At 38.2% G+C, this 26,587-nt stretch overlaps 1 protein-coding gene across 1 annotated transcript in view; it reads left to right on the forward strand.

Annotated features, from left to right (window-relative positions):
• Positions 1-15,237, forward strand: part of TRPC4 (transient receptor potential cation channel subfamily C member 4) — a 167,242-nt gene extending 152,005 nt beyond the window's left edge. Inside the window, exons 7-11 of the mRNA XM_068419822.1 lie at positions 829-1,024; positions 2,699-2,893; positions 9,826-9,867; positions 11,770-11,859; positions 14,408-15,237. Of these exons, the coding sequence (XP_068275923.1) occupies positions 829-1,024; positions 2,699-2,893; positions 9,826-9,867; positions 11,770-11,859; positions 14,408-15,124 (1,240 nt within the window). The 3' untranslated portion in view covers positions 15,125-15,237. The remainder of the gene's footprint in view (positions 1-828; positions 1,025-2,698; positions 2,894-9,825; positions 9,868-11,769; positions 11,860-14,407) is intronic.
• The last annotated feature ends 11,350 nt before the right edge of the window (positions 15,238-26,587 follow it).

Genomic DNA, 26,587 nt, shown 5'->3' on the forward strand with positions numbered 1-26,587 from the left:
TAAAACCTTTACGCTTTGTCCTATCACTACATGCCCTTGTAAAGATATGGGACCAGACTAGCAGAAAATTTCAGGAGCAACTGGGCTAACCAGGGCCCATGCTTATGACACTATAGTGCAGCTGAACTTTGTACAAAAGTGTAATTATGTCAAGTTATCTAGTCACAGAGGATTTTTTTTGAAGCTGGTTATTGTTATTTAGCTTCCTAGCTGGTGTCCCAAACTTTTCTAAGGGAATATAATATCATTTAGTTATAAAAGCACAAGTCTCATTGGAGAGCGTCATTTTTGTCTTTTTAATATCTCCATTCTTTGCAAAACAAAACATATGCTAATGATAATAATGTCCTTCTAACTATACAACTCCTTTTATCTCAATGGCTCTCATCACAAACTAGAAATTTCATAAACTGACAACATCAAGTAGGTATGAGGATACCATAATTGTTTTAACATCTTGGTGAAACACAATCATTGAGTTAGTTTTGGATCCTTGTTCTACCCTCTACAGTCAAGGCAAAGGGTCAAAGTACTTCAGATGCAGCTGTCCAAAATGAGATCTCTAAAACTATATTTATCCCTCAGAAGTTTGAACAAAATCAGCCTTTTACTCGCAGGCTTATTTATAGATTCAGTATTGTGTATTCAGAGACTCATTAAGCCATTGTTTCCCTAGAAAGATATTCCATATATGTTGCCTATATTGTGATAAGTATCATTCATCTCAATCAAGTCAAGGACTTCTGTGTGTTTGGGGAAAAACTGAACAATCTGAGAAGTACATGTATTGTTATTATACAGCTTTTCCTTTCGGGTTTTGTTTTTCAGATTATTTGAAACGCTGCAGTCATTATTCTGGTCTATATTTGGACTCATCAATCTCTATGTGACCAATGTGAAAGCAAGACATGAATTTACTGAATTTGTTGGGGCCACAATGTTTGGTACCTATAATGTAATCTCTCTGGTTGTTCTACTCAACATGCTAATAGCCATGATGAATAACTCTTACCAACTTATTGCTGTAAGTTGCTCCTTATCCTTAGATCTTTTATAATACTTACCTTCTCTCTGTTACCACATCACATTTTTCTGGCAGTAAATCTTTTTTTACAGACAGGATATTGAGACAAATTCTCTGATTTGTTCTAATTCTTTTGCAATGCTCTGGAAGGACATAGAAACCAGACCCCAGCTGAATTGGGCAGAGGGGAATTTCCCCTGAACTCTGAATGGGAACGAGGTGGCCCTGCTTCAGAAGCCAGCTCGTGAGTTGAGAAGGGTGTCCTGAAGCCGCTGGCAAGTGACATGGGCTACAGCCCTGCCCAAGCTGCATTGTGCAGGACCTCTCCTGAGAAGGAGACTCTGCCAAAGATCATTCTGTCTCTATTTTATTTTCAATAATTATATTTATTAACCTTTAAAAGGCTGTTCTTTTTGGATTTTTATGTAGCATGAATATACAGTTAATAGAAATTGGATGCCCACATTTCATGGACAATTTTGGACCCATTAGCAATTCAAACAAAAGGTCATGACTTCTCATTCAGCAGTGTCCTGTTTTCTCATTTAATGAAAACTGTCTTTATCCTTACTAGATTTATTGGCTTATTTTTATTTCTCAGCTGTCTATTAAGGAGACTAATGAAAATAAACACAGATTCATCATGTGATAATTCAAATATGATCATGCAGAAAGCAAAGAAATAAAAGAAAGCTTCACAGTCTTAAGTTTTTAAAATGTGCCTTTTTCTAACCTGGAAATTACAAGTTTTTCCACAAAATAAATACTGACTACATGTGTTTATATAACGCTAGTTGGCAAAGTCTGGTACACAATATCACAACACACTAACATTCATAAAAACTCAGACTGCAAGTAGAATACTTTTTCTAAAACAACTTCTAAATTACTATTTTGATTACTGTATATCTGGCTAAATATTAAAGGCTAGGGCTAGATCTGTAGTTTAAGTTCTTGGCTACTATGTTGTCCAAATCTAATATTAGTGATTTAAACTTCTTGTTCAGCTGCTAGGATTTATCAGTCTTTCCATGGAGTTCAGTTTTGATTTTTTTCAAACTTTTCAACAGTATACAATATTGTACAGAATCCAAAAGAAATAAAATTTCAAATAAAAATAAATAAAAAATTCCACAATCTGTTCCAAATATATAATTCTGAAGTAGGAGGAAAAAAAGATACTCGACTCAACAGTTTTAAGTAGCCTCATGATTTGTTGGATAACCTATTTGTGAATTTCTGAGGCTGGCAATTACTAAGAGTGCATGAGACTTACAGACTTGAAGATGTTACACAGCAGAGTAATTAGAGTGATCTATGTGGAATAATGCTGAGCTGCTATTATGACAAAACATCTCTTCCAGAAATCTAGCATTTTTCTTGTAATTATCCTTTGTTGTTTGAGAGACTTCATTATTTAAAAGCCTGTAGCAAGGAAAGAAAGGTTAAAGTGGGTATATACTGTACATATCTAACATCTCTTTACTGAAGTAAAGCAGCTTAGCTTTGCTTTTCGTTAAAGAGCTTCTGTCAAAAGAAGATGCCAGTATTTTAACAAGAAAATTCATTAGTATTTCAGGGTTGTTCTACTTTTAGGTTTTCAGATTTTTGTAGAGGTTTGTTTCACCTTCTTATTTAGAGTAACATCTGTGCTGGTGTGTTTTTTGTCTGCAGGATCATGCAGACATTGAGTGGAAGTTTGCTCGAACAAAACTCTGGATGAGTTACTTTGAAGAAGGAGGAACTCTGCCCACTCCTTTCAACGTCATACCAAGCCCAAAGTCTCTCTGGTATCTGATCAAATGGTTATGGAGACACCTTTGCAAGAAAAAAATTAGAAGAAAGCCTGAAAGTTTTGGAACAATAGGGGTAAGTCCTGTGTTTTACTCTGCCTGTAGTCCTCCTCTTTGCTATATAGATGAGTCTTTCTCTGCTTTACAGAGCATCCAAACTGTCAAATAATGTGCATATGAGTTAGAGAATAATTCTAGCAGAGATTATTTATTTTTTACATTCATGTCAATGTATTTGACTGAAGAGAAAGCATCAGCATATTCCTGTGCAATGACAATATGAACCATGGCTCTACCTCATCTACACATAATGCAAGAAAGATTAAAAGCAGTACAAATATGAGAGATCAAATGTGTATATTTGTCTACCAGTCCCAGGGTCTGGTTGATGATGTCTAGCTCAGGTGTAGCGATGATGTCTAGCTCAATGTCTAGTTCAAATATCATTGACATATCATGAACCACAGACTCATGTATAAAGTATTCATTACGGGATATTCTCCATCTGTCTCTCTCCCCCCACCCTGTAATGAAAAGGGTTTACCATAAAAGCATTCTTACCAAAAGCTGTTCCCATTAAAGACAACATTTTGAAAAGTAACAGTATTTACTTGGAATTGCTTACTTGAATATTGGTGAATATACTTGAATTCACCATAGAGATTTGGTGAATATGAGTGTGTTCAAGTCTGTTAGGAACTCAGATAGCAAAGCATTAAGTGACAGTATGAGAGTGTCATGTGTGGGTAAGGGGAAGAAGAAAGGGTTATAGTCCTCATGCTGTTGACCCTGGTATCAAAACAACCATTCGTTTCAAAGAAGTCAAGGGATACAATTCTTTGCTGGACCATTACTCTGTCAACCTTTTCTTTGTATTTCTTCGCAGTTTCTTGAGAAGTGAGTAATAAGGATAGGCTTTTCCTACATATTTTCCTATCATATCCTGGCATTGTTTAATCACCAGGTATACTTGGAGGAATAAGTTCACAGGGGTGTATAGATATATGATAAAGAGCAAGAGTGACATATAAAACTAATTCACAATTCCTAAGCTGATTTTGTCCTCTTTGTGTAAAGCTTCTAATCAGGCTTAGTGCAATATCCTGATCTTGTTGGCCAGTGTCTACATTGTGAAAGGAAAATACACTTCACTTAGATGCCAGACTTGTAGATAGGAAAAAAACAGCCAGAAGAGGAAGCTTGTAAGCATGAGGATGACATTGAAATGAACCAGTAATAGACTGCAAGAAAGAAACACTGAAAAAACACCCATTAAAATTAATATTAGAAAAGCAATGAAGAAAAATAAACAGTGACTCAGACAGAAAAAAATATAAAAGACATGAACTGAGCATGCATGGTGAAGAACTTCAAGAATAAAACACAACTGTGTAACCTAGCAAGGGAAAGAAGTAAACGCAGAGACCAACTGAAGGAGAACTATTCAATATATTCATTAATGACTTGGATGAGGGAATAGAGTGCACTGTCAGCAAGTTCGCTGATGACACCAGACTGGGAGGAGTGGCTGACACACCGGAAGGCTGCGCAGCCATTCAGAGGGACCTAGACAGGCTGGAGAGTTGGGCGGGGAGAAATTTAATGAAATACAACAAGGGCAAGTGTAGAGTCCTGCATCTGGGCAAGAACAACCCCATGTACCAGTACAAGTTGGGGGCAGACCTGTTGGAGAGCAGCGTAGGGGAAAGGGACCTGGGGGTCCTAGTGGACAGCAGGATGACCATGAGCCAGCAATGTGCCCTTGTGGCCAAGAAGGCCCATGGCATCCTGGGGTGTATTACAGCGGGTGTGGTTAGTAGGTCAAGAGAGGTTCTCCTCCCCCTCTACTCTGCCCTGGTGAGGCCGCATCTGGAATATTGTGTCCAGTTCTGGGCCCCTCAGTTCAAGAAGGACAGGGAACTGCTAGAGAGAGTCCAGCGCAGAGCCACGAAGATGATTAAGGGAGTGGAACATCTCCCTTATGAGGAGAGGCTGAGGGAGCTGGGTCTCTTGAGCTTAGAGAAGAGGAGACTGAGGGGTGACCTCATTAATGTTTATAAATATGTAAAGGGTAAGTGTCATGAAGATGGAGCCAGGCTCTTCTCAGTGACATCCATTGACAGGACAAGGGGCAATGGGTGCAAACTGGAAGACAGGAAGTTCCGCATAAATATGAGGAAAAACTTCTTTACGGTGAGGGTGACCGAACACTGGAACAGGCTGCCCAGAGAGGTTGTGGAGTCTCCTTCTCTGGAGACATTCAAAACCCGCCTGGACGCGTTCCTGTGTGATATGATCTAGGTAATCCTGCTCCATCAGGGGGATTGGACTAGATGATCTTTCGAGGTCCCTTCCAATCCCTAACATTCTGTGATTCTGTGATTCTGTGAGAAACTGTGGGATTTTTTTAGAACGAGAAAATCAAGAGAGTGATGTACATGTGTGTGTGAGAGAGTGGGCAGTGCTTATAGGCATTTGTTAAACATTTGGTAGGGATGATTAGCTAGTGTAAACTGATAGAGTGATATTAAAATTCATGGAGTGATGCCGGTGTACAGCAGCTGAGGATCTAGGGTTGGTTAACGCCATATCCCTGTTTGACTGGGACAGATCCAGAATACCCTTATACATCCCAGCAAAACCTTCAGGACAATATTTTCTGTCAGACTTTCCATCCAAGACAAAGGTTTTTTTTCCTTTGTTTCTCTCTCCAGCTGCAGCTCTGAGAGTAAACTCATTCCTGTCTGTGTGGAATAATAAAGAAAGAGACAGGATGCTCTCAGCCCCATGCTGAATGGCACGGTGACGAAGGGGATTCAGAAAGATCACGTCCTGGTTCTTACGACTACCTCCTGCTGGGGTGCATAAAAAACAGCTTCTAGAAATTAGCAGCTTGAGTTTTGGAAAACTAGTTCAGCAAAGTGTCAAAGGGCAGGGAGTCTGTATACAGAGCTGGTTGGGAATTTTTCCAAATAGAATTTTCTTTTTTTTTTTTTTTTTTTTTTTAATGAAAAAAAAAACAAAATCCTTAAAATCCAAACTTTCTCATTAATATATACCAATTTCAAAGAAGCTTTTGTTGGGAAAGATTTTTCAGCTTCAGGATGGAATTTCTGTTTGGTGACAGAAGGAGCAGGTGCTAAGTAAAAGAAATAGCTTGAGCTATGGGAGACCCAGGTTAACTTCTGTTCTCCACTGGATATTTAATTATTTACCCCAAGCAGAACAGCTCTGACAAGAGAGATTTCCATCTCAAAATCATTAAGATCCTGGCAGGGAAAGGTGCTCTCTTGGGAGAGCAAAAGACAAGGAGCTGAACCCTATGATTTGAGTATGAACCACAGCTTCTCTAGCCACAGCTACAGCTGAAGGAAAGCCAGGATACTTACATGTGTTTTACTAGTACTTCAGCCCTGTTATTAATCAGACAGAGATCTATCTTTCAGCTTTCAGCACATTTTTATTTTCTTTCATTTTGACATATCCCAGGTATGCTGCATTCTCTTTAGCTATTATCACAAAGTATCTCTACACTTAAAACTCTGAAATAACCATGTGTGCTGTTTTATATATATATATATATAGTAGTTCTGTTAACTTTATCAGCTCACCATTTCAAAAACCAGATTAGTAATGTAGTTCTATTGATGAGGATGAAGTTTTCCTGATTGCCCAAGGCCTTTGGGTGTCTCAAGGATACTCCTGTTGGCCATCTGAGATCCATTGCTATTTCAAAATAGAAGACATGTGAGAAAAGAAACTCCAATCCCACTGGAATAAATTGTACTATTTTCCTCAAATTACATTCCACTTTATGTCTGATCAGTCACCAAAAAGCGTTTTACCTGTAATTTTAAGTGTTTCAGAGGAGAAAATGGAAAGGATTGTCAGGGATGTCTTCAGTATTTTTTTCTTTTATGCATCTGATGTTTAGATAAACAGTTACCTCTTCTCTGGCTATCCATATTTTTATGCCATTTTCCCAAGGAACCTACATGATAATTATTTGCACTTGTCAGAGAAAATCTCCTTTTCCTTTCTCCTATTCTTTGTTCTCCAAGCGGAAAATGATGCAACTCCTAAGTCAATATAAGTATATTGTATTTTATCTGTAATGTGTGTTATTGAAAGCTGAACAGAAAAGTAACACCTTCCACCTGAAATGGAAATCAATAATCTGGAGTGTTTGTTGAATAGCCAAGGACCATCTCATGGGGAAACCTCTTTGTCAACACAGATAGTTCTTACCCTTTTTATGGGATGCTTCTATTCAAGATAAGTAATACATCCCATGACTTCAAACAATCTTCACATTTTCTGAACCTTTATCACTCAGCAGTTTGAGGTCAAATACAGACATTAAATTTGATTTCCTGGTTTATAAAAGATATAATTTTGATAAAACACTTCAAAAGAAGTAATTTAACATTATCGAATTTTTGACTGCTAAAGAGATTTTTCTTCCAATCAATACAAATTACTAGGAATGGCATAAGCAGGAAAACCAAATTAATTATCACTACTATCAGAACTACTGTTAAAGCTTCCTAAAGGATATTAGTGCTCCCTTTGGAAACTGATAAAAGTATCCCCTTCAATTTCATGATCTCATACAACATTGTCGTCAGAAGGGTGTTTCTTCCCCAGTTGCTATTTTTAGTCAGATTTAACTTTTGTCCCTTTGTCGGCCATGGTTTTCAACTCTTCTTCATGCAGATAGCACAGAGGTTACTTGAAACAAATTTTGAACAACCACAAATTAGACCATGACCAGGTAGAGAAAAGTAGGCTGGCTGAGAGCTAAATAAGGACAGTATGAGTGTTAATGCCATTTTATTTATAGTGAATAATTTAATTCTCAGATGTGTTTAAGTAAAGATTCATTCTGCTTTTAGACGGAAGCAAAAGGCAATTCTGAACTGGAAACTGAATCTGAACGTTTAAACAGGAGATAGAGAACTGAGGGGGGTAATAACTTTGATAGATTATGTGTATGCATATACCCCTGTGCAATATGTATGTATCTCTGTATGAAAACACACCATTAAATTCATTCTCTTTCAGCTTTTCAGCCAAACCAGGACAGCATTGAAAACAATTGTTAGGTGCAGTAGAACTGTTCTGGACATGTTACTACACAAATAAATTTGTTTACATAGTCATCCCAAATTGCACTTTTTGGCATTGCATTGAGTGGAAAAGCCACAATCCCAGTTTCTGGGAGTTTCCAAATGGGTTGCAAAAAAAAAAAAAAAAAAAGGATAAACCTGATTTAGCTATTTCTTGTTATGGCTACAGAATTAAACCTATGCATTTACTTTGCATTTCACTGTAAAATAAAGCAGAGCAAACAGCAAATGCAGAAAGTAGTCTGTGAGACAAGGGTCAGTATTTGTTTTATTTATAGGAGTTATTAGCATTACCTGAACTGAAGTGCGTTTCAATTACACCTTAAAGTGTTTTTCTCTTTACTTGTGAGTCAGATCTGTTGTTGAGCTCTCTTAGCCTCGAACTCCCTTAGTTCTCTCTCAGCAGGAATGAAGCATCTCCATTGTGTGGTCAACTGTGAAAAGTCAGAATTTTTTTTTTCTTAAAACCGGCTAAAGACTGATGGTGGGAGGGTATCGGTCTTCCCAGGGCTGCCTTGCTCTCTCTGTCCCTGGCTGTGGGCAGGCTTGCCCATCTCTCCACCCTTAAACACAAGGAATTTCCATCTTCTTTTTGGAAGAGGCATAGATACAGAACCACAATCTGGAAAAATACTGAAGACAAGATGCTTGTGTATAAAGCCCTACCCAATGGTGTCTGTTCAGAGCGATTAGGAAATAATGATTTTCCCCTTTTTATTATTTTTTTCCGGGCCTAACCACACAGCTACTGCATCCCTCAAATTAATTACAAACAAGAAACCAACCCTAGAGTGTAAACTGATTGCAAGTACATGGAAATTGTTAATCATAAATTGCCAATCAGTTTCAACTAAAAGATGACAAAATACCTTACTGTGCCTGCCTCATTATGCAACTGAGGTCAATTTTAACAAGTCCTTTGGATGTCCTGTTACCCTGTTTTAAGATGCTGTGAAGTGTTCTGTTTTGTAGAAATACCATCAGCGATCAGACACCTTCTTTTCTCACCAGTAGCAGATATAAGAACCCAAGTAAAAATTGTCTTTCTTCCATCACTCAGGGATAATTAAGGTAGAGGATAGGGAGATGTGTCTCAGTATGCTGTTGAGGACAACAGTAATTCAAGTACTAAGTAATTCAGGGCTTTTTTTTTCCCCATCTTCTTCTGGACAGCCCTTAGATATGGCAGTATAATCTAATGCAAAACTTGCTTGAAGCCTGTACCATGCTTTCATACAACCACACTTCTTTTTGCTGTTTCTCTTCAGAGTTACTATCCCTCTTACCCTCCCTCCTTATCAACACCAAAATCTTCATTGTAAGCTAAGTTTCTTTCTTCCATACCCCACTCTGTGACCAAGTGTTTTTAAGAGGTAACTAAGCAGGAAATTTTCTCTTTAATATGGTTTTATAGTGCAGGTTTTGTTTAGCTCTCTCTTAAATGAGATATTAGGAACCATAGCAAGTGTCTTGCTAACACCATGTTTATGTCAAGCTTTTCTCAATTCAGTAAAATATGCTTCCATCTGTGCAAGTGAGTGACATGATCGCATTGTAACCCTTCTATCTCAGATCAGACTTTGGGGCTCTGCAAGCAGAGACCTGGCTGCCCCACCACATCCGTGCTAATGCTGGAATAGCGGCACATTGATGAAAAAGTAGAAAATCTGCTTTGCCTTCCCAATGACAACATTCTCCCTTCTGTAAAGCTAATGACAGGCTTTGCTCCAGCACTGCCATTTTTCAACAGACTGAACCATCTCTCTCAGCTTGCTAGATACCACATACTGCACAGACCTGCTGTTTTGCTATGCTGTAATTATTTTACTACCAGGCAGGGATTCACGTTTTTTCTTCTTTTCTTCTCTGTTTTTTTCAGAGGCGTGCAGCTGACAATCTGAGAAGACATCATCAATACCAGGTACAGGTCTATGGGTTTTTTTTGGGCAATTATTTTTCTGTGCCTCCAAAAGGTCTTCAGGAGGTGAAAAATGAAAGAATTTAATGAGAAAGCAGAACAAAAAAATAAAGAAAAAAAAAACACAAAATGCATACTTATTTCATCCTCAACAAATGAGCATAGTGTTTTTCGTGTTCAAAAAACAGCAGTTGAGAAGTAGGGTTTTCTACTTTTGGGGTGCAAAAGGATATTTCCTAGACCAATATTATACTAACCAGTATTTTGCCCACTGTAACATGGGTTGCCTTTAAAAAAGCAAACATATAGTCTCACCTCCCTGCTGGGATTCATCAGGATCATGCATGCAGCTCACTGACATCCTCCATCAGAACCTGCTCTCCATCTCTCCAGCTCTGGTTCCCCATAAACAACTTCCTGTGCCTTAATAACCCCTCTGCCTAGATCCCATGTAAGCTGTTCTTCTTCTCCATCCTTCCTGCTTCAGCCTCTGATTTTTTGAGATTATTGTGGCACAAGGAATAATTTTCAGATTTATTTCCATTTTTTTTTTTATGTTAAAAGAGCTGCAAGTTAACCAAGATGTGGGCTGTACACTTGTAGATTTGATAGTTAATGGATTCCATATAGGAAATGACTAGCTAAACTAGGACTTTTCCAACCTGAAAAAGAGACAGCTGTGGGAAGTACAACAGGGATCTATAAAATCATGGGGAAGGTGAACACAGAGCAGCTGTTTACCATCTATCCTCAAACTGAGTACAAGACATGTACTACACTGCATTAGTAAGGCTGTAGGCAGCACTTTGAGGGAAGTGATTATTCTCCTCCAGCAGACACTTGTAAGACTGTATCTGGAGCAGTGTGTCCTGTTTTGGGCTCCACACTAAAAGAGAGATGGTAACAACCTGGAAAGAATCCAGCAAAGGGCCACCAAGATGGTTAGAGGGCTGACATAAAAGGAGAAGCTCGGATTTCAGCCTAGAGTAGGTTAAGGGGGATCTAACAGCTGTCTTCAATAACATAGTAGGTGGTTAGAGAAAAGAAAGAGCCAGATTTTTCTTGGAGGTACACAGCAAAAGAACGAGAATCAATGGACACAAGTTCTAGGAAGGGAAGTTCCACCTTTCTAGTGGAAGGTGTCCCTGCCTGTGGCAGGGGGATTGGAACTAGATGATCTTTAAGGTCCCTTCCAACCGAAACCATTCTATGATTCAAAGTAAAATCATCATCACAGTGAGGGTAGTAAAGAATTGGAAAAAGTTGCTCAGGGAGGTCGCAGCATCTTCACCCTTGGAGGTATTCAGCATTTGACTGGAGACAGCCCTGAGCTAGATCAGACAGCCTCCAGGCATCCCTTCCAACCTAAATAATTTTAAGATTCTTAGAAGTAGAAGGCAACAGTGGAAACTATCAGAGAGGAGGTTAAAAATAAGCAAAACCCCAAATGGAATCTTATTCCAGCTATACCGTGGAATTCATTGACAGAGGATTTGCAGATGCTGAAAGTTTACATGAGTTCAAAACACATAGGAAAACCTGTCACAGCCCATTAAACCTAAAGCTATCATTTCTGATTCAGAAAGTCTCTGAATCTCACATTGCAGGAGGCTTGGGAGAGTATAGCTGGAAATAACATTATACAACTGCACTAAACATACACTCATGAGGCATCACTGTCATGTTACTAGCGCGAGACATACCTTTGGTGAAACCCTATACAGCCATTCTCAGAATAATTAATATCACTGCTTTCCATTGAAAAGCAGAACAAGTTTTCAACCAGATCTAAGGTTATACATTTTTTGTCATATTCCTAGAGCACAAAGAAGTCCAAGCAGGCCTAGTGAGTGTAGGCTTACTAACTAATACCAAGAAAGCTAACACAAAAATTTATCTTTTTAGGAAGTTATGAGAAATCTGGTTAAGAGATATGTTGCAGCAATGATAAGAGATGCCAAAACTGAGGAAGGACTGACAGAAGAAAATTTTAAGGTATGTGATAATTTATATGTTTATAGATGCTTTATATTATAAGACTGTGAAGAATGTTTCTCAAACTCCCCAGTTGTTCAGGTAGCATATAACTTGCTTCCTAGAGCAGTGTATTTCTCCTGATGGACCACACACAGATAGTATTGTACATGGACTCCAGCAAGTCTCCTTCTTTATTTAGATGAAGAAATAATCAGTTTTATCATCTAGTTTGAATTGTGCCCATGTAAGGGGACACCGAAGAGGGACTAAGTGTGTATAACACCATACTTGCTAAAGCAAGATGCAAATAGTTTCAGCACCTCAGGAAATAGAATTTTTCTGCTATAGAGTGCTGTTGTGCATTTATTTGTATACAGAACACCTTTTACATGACTTAAAAATGGAAAACTTAAATAAGCAGTCAAATATTAAAATCCTTTGACACAGATGAAGTGAACAGGGCCATATATATCACAATGCTTACATCCATCACTGTGTATTTCTAGCATCAAATGTTTTTGTTACTATTGGTGCCTCAAACTCCAAACATTCAAAATTATATTCATCTGCCTCAGTATACGCATGCGGAAGACGCAGCAAGAGCCTAATTGCTTCATTATTGCTTCATTAAGATCATCTTTAGTGCCATCACATGGCACATACAGGACAACCAGGTGATCAGGCCCAGTCAGCATGGGTTTACGAAACGCAGGTCAACCTGATCTCCTTCTATGACAAGGTGACCTGCTTACTGGATGAGGGAAAGGCTGGGGATGTTGTCTACGTGGACTTTAGTAAAGCCTTTGACACAATTTCCCACAGCATTCTCCTGGAGAAACTGGCTGCTCATGGTTTGGATGGGTATACGCTTTGCTGAGTAAAAAACTGTCTGGATGGCCAGGCCCAAAGAGTGGTGGTGAACGGAGTTAAATCCAGCTGGTGGCCAGTCACAAGTGGTGTTCCCCAGGGCTCAGTATCGGGGACAGTTCTCTTTAATATCCTTATCAATGACTTGGAAGAGGGGATCGAGTGCACCCTCAATAAGTTCACAGATGACACCCAGTTGGGCGGGAGTGTTGATCTGCTTGAAGGTAGGAAGGTTCTGCAGAGGGATCTGGACAGGCTGGATCGATGGGCCAAGGCCAACTGTATAAGGTTCAGCAAGGCCAAGTGTCAGGTCCTGCACTTGGGTCACAACAACGCCATGCAATGCTACAGGCTTGGGGAGAGTGGCTGGAAAGCTGCCTGGTGGAAAAGGACCTGGGGGTGTTCTTCGACAGCCGGCTGAATATGAGCCAGCAGTGTGCCCAGGTGGCCAAGAAGGTCAATAGCATTCTGGCTTGTATCAGAAATAGTGTGGCCAGCAGGGCAGGGGAAGTGATTGTCCCTCTGCACTCGGCACTGGTGAGGCTACATCTTGAATACTGTTTGCAGTTTTAGGCCCCTTACTACAAGAAAGACATTGAGGTGCTGGAGCGAGGTCAAAGAAGGGCAACGAAGCTGGTGAAGAGTTTAGAGCACAAGTCTTATGAGGAGCAGCTGAGGGAACTTGGGTTGTTTAGTTTGGAGAAAAGGAGACCGAGGAGAGAACTTATCGCTGTCAACAAGTACCTGAAAGGAGGTTGTAGCGAGGTGGATGTCAGTCTCTTTTCCCAAGTAGCAAGTGGTAGGATGAGAGGAAACGGCCTCAGGTTGTGCCAGGGGACGTTTAGATTGGATATCAGGAAAAAATTCTTCACTGAAAAGGTTATCAAGTATTAGAACAGGCTGCCCAGGGAAGTGGTGGAGTCACCATCCCTGGAGGTATTTAAAAGATGTGTACATGTCGTGCTTAGGGACATGGTTTAGTGGTGGACTTGGCAGTGTTAGGTTTACGGTTGGACTTGAAGATCTTAAAGGTCTTTTACAACTGAAATAATTCTATGATTCTATGTTTATCCCTTTAAAGAAAATGAAGAGGAATAGGGATCCCCTGAAGGCAAGGTGCCTTCTCCTGAGACAGGCCTTTAAGAGATAGACGTTGCACTGGCCGCAAGCAGCCTGCAGTGATTAGCTCTGACTTAGCTGCTAGCTGCCAAACATCTAGTGGAAATCCACGAAGTCCTACCTGCACTGCTACTCACGGGGAAGCATGCACACATGTGTATGCCTTGTGTGTGCATGTGTCCCTGTGTGTGTGTGTAAAGGATGGTGTTAACAGCCGATCAAGATACTGTTATTATGGTGGCATAATACTGTCTAACAGATTGGCTGCAGGTCTTCAAGTTGTCCCTGCTCCTTCCTCCTCCACTGTCGGTGATTTCCATGAGTAGTCTAGGCTAAGGCACATTTCCTCTGAAGTTTCCTCTAATAAAATTGCTTATCACTTTTCTGTCTGACCTGAAAGATCCATTAGACAGAGTCTGCAAAGCACCTTGAAGATGCCAGGTATTATTCAAATGGTGAAGTTTATTACTGATTATTACTGATCCCTAGCACAAGCCTTTTTTTTTCTTTTTTAATTACAAGAGGAGAAGTCAAATTAGTTTTCATGGTCTGATGTTTCATCTTTCTTCCTAATTTTTAGGAGTTAAAACAAGATATTTCCAGCTTTCGTTTTGAAGTCCTAGGTTTGTTAAAAGGAAGCAAGCTGTCTAATTTGCAGACTCCAAAGATGAACAAAGACACTGCCTCTCTGTCAGAAAATGAAGAAAATAGTGAGAGTGAAGGAAACAAGAAAGGAAAGAAAAAGATCTTCAGCCTTTTTGACATAACAACGATGATACACCCAAGATCAGCCACTATTGCCTCAGAAGCACATAATGTAAGCAACGGCTCAGCAATGATGGTGTCAGAGTCCACTAAGGAGAAACAAAAGCGTGTGAATTTTGTAACAGACATGAAAAACTTTGGGTTATTTCACAGACGATCAAAAACAAACTCTGTGGAGCAGAGTACAAATAAAATATACACCGTTTCTGAAGAAGTTTCCCGTCAACAGGCAGAAGAACAATGTGAGAAAACTGCTGAACTGGAAGAGGGAGAACTGACCATGAGCTGTGAATTAAACATCCAAAGTCCTGACGAAAAATGCGTGTTAGATGAATCACAAAATAACAGCAACTCTTCGGATTCACAGGAAGAGGAAAGTATTTGTGCTTCAGAAACAGAGAAGATGGAGTTACAGAACTCAGAACCAGCCACACCCCAGGATAAGCTGGACAAGGAGTTGGACATTAGCATTGACTGTGATGGGAAACAGGAAACAATTGATCAGAGTGATTATGTGATAACAAGGTTGTGATGCTTATAGGAGGAAGCATTTACAAATATATATATTTTGCATAGTGCTTTTTGGTGGAGGGAATGTTTTAAGACTTATTTAGCAAATGCAGAATTACACTTTATAATACTCAACTGTGGCACATGATCTTGTAACATAGCAGTCAAGAGAAAGGTAAAACGAGGACCTTCTGTTTTGTAGCCTGCTTTAGCTTTCACAATTCGTTTTACATTTTTTAATAAATGGAAGCATCTTGTATTCTTGTACTGTTGCAATAACCCACAGAAACTTTTTAGCTATCTTTTTCAATTACAACAAATGCAATTTCTCTCATATGATAGTTGTCTCCTATGATAAATATTTTTCTATGCAAATAAAAAATAGCTTAAGAGACTTGTAAGCCTTTATTTAACTTTGTAGGATCTTAAAAGATTCTGGGCACCATGATAATAATAAGCGGCTCCTGTCAGCATAATTCGTGTCAAGCTATTAGAATAATTTATTTAAATTGCTAGAAACTTGGTTTGTTTCAAAAGCTATACAGAATCAAAAGATAAAATATATTCTTTTATTTATTGAAGTAATATGAATACCTGTAAATTATGAAAGATCAGTCTATTTGATTATTTAATTACAGCTTCTCCCTCCCAGCAAGAGGATTATCACCATTCTGATACCACTGTTAGAAGTGTATTTGCAGGATTTGAAGACTGCAAAAAAATCTTCCTTATAGCAAAAGAAATATCTGTGGCTTGCTAAAAACTGGTGATGGATTACTCCCTGGAGATCTGTAATCACAACAGCTACTGCTTCTTCAACCATTTATTTTTCCAAACATGGACAACCTATGCACTTTAGTATTCAACTGCTTATTAGCTTTTGTCTTCACAATACACTTGTATTTGATAAAAGAAAGATAACTTCAGGAATAAACAAACATAAAATGATCCCCTGAGTACTTGGAAAAATATGGCAATTTGTTGAGAAGTTTTTAAAGGTAAGCCTTAAGAGAGTTTCTTTGACAATTTCAGAGTCTTGGGGAACCTGATTGGAAGTTTTATAAAAAATACTTAGACATTTAAATGTATAAAGAAAACCTAATAGTATTTTTCATAACTGATGAGTGACTTACTGTCTTAGTCAAAACCAGTATTTTTAAAATTAAACAGTCTCTTTCTTTTTAATCAGTGACTGGTGTCCTACATTATTAAAACTGTAATTTTACAACTGACCTAAGAATGACTGCTCTTGAACTCTCAGCACCATCCTTCTCCTCCCTTGGAAACACATGAATATACCACATCAGAGTGGTCATTTCATTCTTAACTTCCCTAGCCCTGCCATGATAGATTTTGTAGTTCATATTATCCTGTATTAAGGAACCTCTAGACGTATAGAGCACACTTACATTCCAGACAGAGTACATCACATGCAACTCCCACCTTGTAGGACCTGACCTAAAGCCATACCATTCTGGATCTAAACTATCCTGGTACTGAACTGAGTTTTGAAAATCCAGACAAACCCTCCTCATCTCTATACTTGAGTGAGTTTTCCAGCTCTATTTTACACATGTGCTATGCTCTCTGAGCTCACATGTTGAAAGCTTCATTCCTGCACATCTATCTGTGCCATGGCACCTGGGAGAGAATTAGTTGAACCAGAATGGAAAATATGAACAGTAATTGAAAATAGTTTGTATAGCTTTGCAACAATGCATTCAAACCACATTTGATTGCTAAGATATGGTTGATTTCCATCTTGGCCTCTTGACTTCTCTGTGGACCCCCTCTCCTTCATGTCTATCTCCTTGTCCACCTTTAGATTGTGAGCTCCTTGGGGCAGGGCCTGTAGCTTTTCTGTTTGGAAAGCACCTGAATTATTACAAGCATAACAAGAAATAAATAATGATAATAATGGTAGAATACCTTCATATCATTTTTACTAGGTTAACTCTTTTAGAGAGTTCTCTTTTCTACTGTAACATTTGTGCTAAGAATGACATAAACCCAATGTGTCACATGTTGTCACAAAGTTCTTTATATCCCAGTTAACAGTCCTTCTCCACCACTGATTTCACTTTCTCATTCTTCATCATGGTTTGTAACACCTTGGAGTCCTAAGCTTGTTACCTTTTCAGCAGCCAAATTCAAAACATACAGTCCTTGCTCTAGAGAGCTTTCAATGCATTCCAGCCACATGGTTTCATTCTAGACAAAATGTGCCTGAGAGGGATATTTGTAATGTCACCAGCACCATCAGCAGAACAAGTTAACAATCACAGGTCTAAGAGCTCTGCATATTATTCTGCCATAATAACAGCCTCTTTCTCCTGTGCATGAAGTTCCCAACAGGGCAAAACCACAGGACAGTTAACCTGAAACATCAGCCATGCCGTCTCATCATGACCCCGCTGTGCTGGGAGTCAGTCTGAGCTTTGAAGTAGATACAAGACAGAATAGCAAAGACAGCACAGGTGGGCAGGACACTTAGGCACAGGGCTATGACATTGTATTGCATAGCAATAGGTGGTCAGTCTTTTGCTGTCCTTTTTTTCTTTTACAATCAAATATTGAAATGAAGGTCCATTAAATAAAGCATACTTCAAATCAACACTTGCTCCATTTTATGTGATTCTTAGGCATCAAAGCCTGTCACCAATAAGGACCTGATCCCGTTCCATTTAAATTTAATGGCAAATAAGCACCTCATTCTGTGGAAACAGGTAAGAGCCTAAAATATGTCCAAATTTGAAATGGTGATGGACTTTTATTGCTTTGCAGACAGTCAAAAAAAGCCCTTCTCATTGGATGCCTCCAAGAGGAAGAGGACATCTGTGCCAAGAAAGATTTAGAGGTGCACAGAGCAAGGTTTGTAACACCACAGCAGAGGCATTATTAAGCTTTGCAAAGTTGAACATACCTTCTTCTCAAGACAAATAAAAGGTTCAAACCTACCCATCCCTGCCTGCAGCCTCCATTATCATCAATACAGGAGGACCACAAAAAAAACAGGATATAAACCTCTATAAAAGACAGTCTTGAAGCAGAGCTTAAAATCATGAAATGTTTCAAGGAGTTAGAAAATTGTCTAAATACAATGGGGTTTAATCCCAATATTAGGTTGTTCAGAATGTTCAGAAAAATTTTTTTTAATTTATACTTTTTTTTTTTGGTAAGAACAAAACCTGACTGCCCTTTGTATTTTCATCATCTCAGGGAGAAACAGAGAGGGTGCAGACAGCACAGCAGGACTCTTCTATCCTGGCATAGTTGGGCAGGAGACAGCTTGAATTCTTGCAACCCAGTCTTCCCAAGCACAGCAGGTCTGAGACAAAACAAACTGAGCAGTGGGTATCTTTATCAAGGTTGGTTTGACTTCCACTCTCCCCAGGCTACACTTAGATTCACAGCCAGAGGTCAATGATGCAAGGACTGCATGCTATACCTTCAAAACAAAATTGCAAAAGCTGCTTCTGACTCTGCATGCATCACTGGTCCTCAAGGGCACTGCAGAGGTGAGAGCCATGCATCAGAGGTTTCAGACTGCAGGGCCCTGTGAGCCTGCTGCAGACCACTGCACTACATGTATGTGGTACAGTATCACCAGAGAGCAAGCCAGGTAGATGCCTCTCGGGAGGGAACCATAGCTCTGCAGCTGGTTTTGATCTTGTTTTACTGGTCCACAGATTGAGACCGTTACACTTTGGCTGGTGTGGACCAAACACCTCACACATACTGTTTTGTATGAGGCACTTGGCACAGAGCACTTTTTTTTTATTTGATAGGTCAGAATTTAATGAGAAATTCTATTACTTTCCTGATCTGTTTTTCTGTGCATAAGTAGTGTCCAGTTCCAGGAGAGTGTATATCTTCATCATAGCTATAACTGTTGAGAGCTGTAAAAGGTGAGGAAATTTCTGGTATTTGGGCACCCAAAAGTTCTTCAACAGAATGTTTGAAACAAGAATGTCTTCCTTAACAGCATCCTTGGACCAATCTTTCAGGAGGAGAATTTTTATGTAGCTTCCTCATAGAAATAAAATGTAGACAAAGATACAAAGAAATGATTATATGTTCATCTCAAATTCTACTATATATGTATTGCAGGCTATAATATCCCATTTCCTTTCTAAACCTCAGATGAATATTTAGTCAGATTCTGGGAGGTAGGATGAAAGAGAAAAGAAGCAGATCATGCTTAAAGATTGTGATGAGGCAATGAACTTTTAAATTAATTCAGTTCAAAACATTTGATATCAAGTTTTCTTCTGGGAATATAGAGGTACAAGCTGGACAACAACATAATCCATCTTCATTTTAAAGTGTCATGAGAGATACCAACAGCTTTAGTGAGTAGGGCAACCTCACAAAAACAATAGTACTGGTAATGATAATGGTAGTGTTAGTCATTGCAGCGATAGTAGTAGTAGTAACTGTAATAATAACGATCCTATGCATTTACCCCCGGGAAGAGGAACTCCTCAGTTCTAATCCCTGTTCTAAAGTTTGGACAGTTTTCTATGTCGAGCAACCATTTGATAACACAAGTAAGCTGTCCTTGGGGACAGCTGTCCTCCAACATAAGTATTCTAATCTCTAGACTAAAAATCTTACTTCTCTGTGTTTCAGCTCTTTGACTAGCCAAAGCTTTAGTTATGGACCCTACATTCAGTGCATCAGGAGCAGATTACAGATCCTTTGAGACAGTTTATGGCTAAGTAGTTGGACATACTCCAAAATAAATTGCTGCAGTTAAGGATGAGTTTGAACCCTCCAGATATGAAAAGGAATTGAACCCATCGAACTACATCAAATCAAGTTCACTAATCACTGATTTAATGCTTGAGAAGTTGCCTTATTTGTATAAGTGTAAAAGAATAGAGCAGAGATGGATCCTCATTAACATTAGAACAACAAAAAAAAACTTGCAGCCTTCAACCTTCACGAACATAGGACTGTAAGAGAACTCAGTAATACAATATACTTTGATTTTATCACAGGTCCCTCCACCACATAATTCTCTTCCTAAATCAATCAAATTCTCTGCTTTTGTTAAATATAGTTATGGAATGTTTATACACATTAATCATTTCAACTGTTTATATTCGTACCCTTCAGGCAGTCACCATCTTTTAAATTTATAGCTTTTCTCTGACTAATATTTGTTCTTCTGACTGTACTCTTCCCCCTTCAGCCTTGAGTTTCTTTGGGTGTAGTCTAAACCAATTATGCTTTTTCATTTTAACTAAAACTTTCTGCTCTCTTTAGTTGACTGTCACAGTTACAGTCAAGTGCTGAGCAGCATTAAGCCTTGCAGTGTTCAGTACTGCTGTGGCCTTTTCAGTCTGACCTTTAGCTCTTTGTAATCCCATATCCTTCTACTGTGGAATGAAATTGGTACCTTCAGAGGCCAATGCATCTTTCAATTTCAAACACTGTCCTTAGAATCAGATTAATTGTCTTTGACAGAGATCCTTGCCTCCTTTGTACATTTTAGAGGGAGTTTAGACAGCTATGACTAGAAACCTAGCTTTCCAATAGCTGATAGATGAAATGAATACCAGTTCCACATCGTGCTTCTTCAGTATCTTTTCTTTCACCTATCTTCTTTGATAATGCAATTGATGATGAACTTGTTGATAATGCAGTCTCTTCAAGGCAATAAAATCACTATTGCATTTTAAGAGTGTCAGAGCTGTGCTTGCAATAGGGACAGAGGGAGCATTCAAGTTGTAAAATTGGAGCTTCCAGAAAGACTGAGCCTCTAAAGAAGCTAATGCTTTCTAATTACTAATTACCATTACTAATGCTTTCTAGTCTGGAAATTAGTAATAGAACCTCACACATTCAGAACTCATGGGAAACTCTTCCACTGCATGAAATCAAGAGTTAATTCATAAGAGCTTGCATACTTTTTATTCAATGGAACTGAAAAAGCAAGAATAGCCCCATCTATGTTTGTTTCGTATGCTCAACTTTTTAAAAAAAACAAGGCATTCACAATAAAATTATTGCAGGAATGTTTAAACAAGCAATAAAAGCCATGGTTAGTAAGGAAGAAAAAATAACCTTCTAGAAATCCATGTGTTTCAATTTAGCAGGTTAGTGAATTTTTTTTTTCTCTTGTAATAGAAAATCTTTACAGAATGAAATACTGTATCCCAAAACTCCAGTCCTCATTAAAAAACAAACAAACAAACAAAACCAACCCACAAAGAAACCCTAAACAAAAATACACAGATTTTTCAGACTTCAGAGATTCATGGGTTTTCTTGGGGTAATTAATACCCTAAGAACATCTGAAAGCATTGAGCTAACCTTTCATAAGTCTAATGAACAGTATAGACTCCTTAAATGTGGCCAAGTGAGAATAGGAACTGCAAAATAACTCGTTCTGGTTAATGACTAATGTTTTTTAGTATACAAAATGCAATCTACAAGATGGAGATGCATACCTCACCATTTTCTGAAAGTGTCATGTCTAAAAATGAATACAGTAAGTACTCATAAACATTCAGAGAAACTCATGAAGTCCTACACAAATTCTCATTTCTGCAATAATTTTAATTCATTTTTCTTCCTCCCATCTTCCCTATCTGATGGTTTGTTTCTACAGAGAACGTATTGCTTCCCCAGTTAAGACAGATATCTTACATTTTTCCACTACATGTTTCTAGAAGAAGACAGTAAGACCCAATAGTGCAATATTTTAAGTTGCATCATCTGGAGTATAACCTGGGATCTTTTGTCCATAGGATTACAGGATAGTTTACTACAGAATACTAGAAATAGTTTTGCTTGGATGAATTACATGTGGTACTAAGAGATACCATTCAGCCATATCAAAAATGTGAATACCCATAACCAACTACCGAAGCATGGAAATAATCTTTCTCCATGACTAATTTAACTGCATCCAATTCTACTCCAAAATAGAAGTAAGCAGAAAAAAGAAAATTAAAATAGATACTTTTTTATGAAATTAGACTTAGTGCAGTGTTTATTGGCATCCTTATTTCCCTCCACTTTTCTTAAGTAAAATTAAAGGTTTTGTTTTTTCAACACCCATTTTTTAAATGATGTAGTTGCTTCCTTGGTTTGCTTTGCAAGACACCCAGACTTTGTATTTAATAATTAATAAGAATTTCATTAACTGAGAGATTGTAAATCAGGAGACCAACCATTAAGGGAGACCTTGTCTGAGGACTGGTTGTACTGATTTTCTTTTCACAGGATTGTAACTTTCCAAGATATAAAACTCCCTGACCATTTCCCAAATGAATTTACGGTCCTTGAATCGTGTGGTTGTGATCTGAAATCAGATCCACATGGAAGAAGCATCAGGATTTCATCCTCAGAGAAATGTGCTCTGCTCATTTTAAGAGTCTGCACTAATGATTTATTTTCAGGAGAGAGGCCCATTGGGTAGGATTTATAGTCATTTAACAGTCATGTCTAAAGAATAATAACAATAATACAAAAAATAGAACTGCACAATATATGTTGGAAAAACAGAATAATCCATATTTCAGTGTTGAAGCAATAGACTTAGACTGTCTAAAACAGGCCAACCCAAAACATCAGTCCAAACATCCAGACTTTTAGAAAGTCACACTCAAACCCAAAGTGGCCCAAGTTTCCCCAGAGGAATGAATACTGAAAAAGTTTATTCATCAAGGACCATGTATGGTGGGGAAAGAGCACTTCATTTTGGGAGCTACTTCTTTGTTTATTTGTTTATTTTCTATTTCTGCTGAACATGAATAACCTCAGAAACCTGAAATATTCCCACACTCTCACACCCTGGAGCTGATGAAGAGAGAAACAGATGTATGATACTGAGCCAAGATTTATCCAGCATGGTCAGGATAAGTAAGTGATGAAAGACCGAGTAAAAGCAATTATAAACCTGAAAATGGCTGTTAATATTGCAAAATACAAAAGCTTTTATAAGAAACTAGGAAAAACACAATTTCCCCGTGAAATCAATTTTCTACACAAAAATAGTATTAAAATCTGATTTGAAGTATTCACATTAGTCAGCTTCTGAAATCTCACCTGGGATTTGCTTACTGATCTTCTGTGACACTGTCAACAGTGTCAAAGAAAGCTTAATAACATTGACTTATGTTATCTCCCGAATGTGTCAAAGTGATTCTTCAAACTAGGAGCAACATTTCAGGCTTTATTTTGGCTTATTTTCCTCTCTGGCCTGTTTCTTTCTCAGTTTGAAAATCAGAAAAGGAATACAGTTGGAAAAGAGACTTTATTTAGTTCACATCCTTGTACTTCAGACAAGAGGAACTATCCTATTAAACAGAGATAATGATTCATCCCAGAGACAGGTACATTGCAGAGCAAGATTGAATAACTCCTCTCTGTACATCTGTTTAAGATAATAGATGTGCTAGAAACTTTAGAAGTAAATTACAATATTACTGTGTATTATTGCTGCATCTACAGGCTAAGACTGCTGCCTATTGGAAATATTTATACCTGCAGCTGCTGCAGTTTGACACAAGGCTGAGCTGCATGGTATGAATAGGAGGGCTATACCTCAGTTACCACACCATATCAGTGGGAATAGCTGTAATGAACAGGATTTATGAGGAAAATACAGCATGCTAAGTCATGTCCTCAGCAGCTGCTTCAGGAATCACACAAAATCATTCAGTCAGTGGTTCTTCCAAATCAAGTGAATTGGTAAATTACATAGATGAACAATATACATACCTCTATGTTCATTTTGGTTCTTTCTTTCCCAGGCTTCTCTCTGGTATTCCAAATTATCTTCCCTTCTGTTTCTATCTGTATTTACTATTGACTCTCCATCCTTCTAAATCCAGTCCTTCAGTATCTCTCCCTCTTCCACCATTCTTTTCTCTGTTCTCACATCTCCTAGTCTTTTTGCATACTTTCTTTCCCTCCTCTGTCCTTGATGTTGACTCAGTCAGGTAATTAATTCACACACAATTAATGAACTGGTATATTCACTATAGATATATAGAGTGAATACTATATACACTATATATATAGTATTATCACTATAAAATGCCGTTAGTCTTTCAACCTGATTAATCTATTCTTTGTCTCACATGTTGTGTGACCCAAATCATTTTTTTTAATCATTTGTCAGTATTCAGCATGAGTCAAAACACCAAGGAACACTTCTTATGTCAGGGGATCGTCATATGATGTGACCTTTTTTCAGCTGACTTTGGATCATGATGCATTAAACAGACACTACAAATATTGAAGAGTACTGTAAAAGCTTAAGATGAGAGTGAAGAAAACAATATGCATCTGAAACTGCAGTTGGAATTTACCTCCAATACAGTTTGGTTAAGACATTTAGTCTAATACACCTACTCACACAATAGGGACATCTGGTTTTTAATGATGACAAGCAATGAGGATTTAGGATTATATTTCATCATTCTCATTTCCAGCTTGGGGCCTGTTTTGTGTTTTACACCTTCCTATCTGAGGTTCATACTGATGCTTTCAGACAGAACCATTTCAGTTAATGGAAGGAGGAAGTGAACATGAAGATGACTAAAGAATTCCCACAATTTGCAGGAAAATCCACTATCTGACCTTTGTTTCTTTTTTAACCTTTTTAAATACAAAAGATTTTTTTTTAAAAATGAATTGAAATAACCTACTCTCTTTTTTTTTTAGTTTCATACTTTGTTTATTGGCTGTGAAACATGCTCTTTCCCAGAAATGTTCTATCCTTCCGCTCCCTGGGAATATCTTGTATTTTAGCAGTGTATTTTCTGCTCTTAATCATGTTTTCTTTGCTAATCGTGACCTTGTGATCTTTGTATTTTTCCAGTAAATGACTTGGACATGTTTAGGATGTGCTTTTGATTTGGCATCAAGGCAGTGAACAAGCATATATTTTTAATATCCAAGCATGCTTCCTAATGCCTAGACCACCTCTTTTCAAAGAGGTTCTTGAAATGATCACAACAGAGGAGAAGATAACATTTGCGTTGTTGCAGTATGACCTTGTTAACTAAATATTGTAAATTAAATGCTTCACTGCTATACTTGTAAGCAGACTTAGGCATTTCTATTAAAAAAAATGTAGATACTTTGCTATCTCTTTGTTTAGCACCCAAGTTTCCTTCACAGTTTTTGAAGATTAGAAAGAAAACCTCTAAGTATCAAATAACTTTAGCTACTCTGGGGAAAAATGAAGATGTAAAGGGGAAGGAGGTGACTTAGACTCCCAGGTGAGAAGAGAACTGGTTCTCTTACCAAAACATTGGTAGACCTATTTTAAAGGACACTCAGCTCAGAAGAACAGGTTCCAGTTCTTGCTCTCTCTGAGGTGCACATCTACAAAAAGATTGTCCCTGTCTCAAGGATCTTAGGTAGCCTGGAGGAAGCTTCCCACTTTTAGGTGATATATATACTGTAAAAGAAGCCTAGATATCCCAAACCCCAGCTAAGCAACCTGAATAGTTTCTCCATTTCTTCTTATAAAAAAAAAAAAAGATATTTATAAAGTAGAACAAGTCTAACAGGAGAACCTAAAAAGGTGCTTTATTAATATAAAATAGTCTGGTGGATTTGGCATTCATCCTGGCTACAACACACTGTCTCTGATGGGACTTTATCATGGTATGATTATCAGCAAGTACTTAGGTCTCCTCCCAGACTACTGGAGTTTTCTCAGCATTAACCTATTCTGCTGTGAAAGGCCAAGCATAACTCAGACCGAGCTGGGAAGATGCTTGGCTTGCCAAGAGCTTGTCTGGCATGATGGACTTGAAGCTGCACCTTAGCCCAGGCTGCAGAGGGTTCTTCATTTGCGAAGGAAGGCAGCCACTGAGCAGCTGCTGTGACTTCATCAACAGCACCTCCACCATGAACTTGAGCCCACAAGTATTTCTGGAAGCATCCCAGCCCCACCCACTAAATCCCTGGGAAAACAAATATATCAGATGCTGAGCATTCATTTGAATCTCACAGCAAAAAATCTAAGAGGTGGCTTAAAATCATATCTCCCTTGTCCTTGTATCTACCGTGAACAAATTCAGGGGTTTTATGTCTAATATTCTGTGAGACAGAAGGAGCTGGTGTTTGCAACATTAAATTATTGGTTTGACCTTGCCTTTGGAAAAAAAAAATCTAGGAAGAGATTTTGGTGACTAGCTATTGCTGCATTCATTATTTAATTGTTCATTAGTTTTTGATGGCTTAGTCTTCATGCTTATCAAGAACTACTTAACTATTTTTATCACTTCGGTGTTGTAAAATCTCAAATGGAATTTTCAGACCTTTGTAGAGAATGTAGTCACCAGGTAACATTATGGTAAATAAGGAAACCTTTCAGAACATCTAACAGTCTTGAATATGTTCACAGTACAGGAACTTTTTAAAATTAGATAGGATAAAAAACTTTATAGATTAAAATAAATGTTTTATACATACCTAAAATATGATCTGGACAGGTTAGATAGATGGGTCG

Source organism: Nyctibius grandis, chromosome 2 (genome assembly GCF_013368605.1).
Source record: "Nyctibius grandis isolate bNycGra1 chromosome 2, bNycGra1.pri, whole genome shotgun sequence".
Classification (NCBI taxonomy): Eukaryota; Metazoa; Chordata; class Aves; order Nyctibiiformes; family Nyctibiidae; genus Nyctibius; species Nyctibius grandis.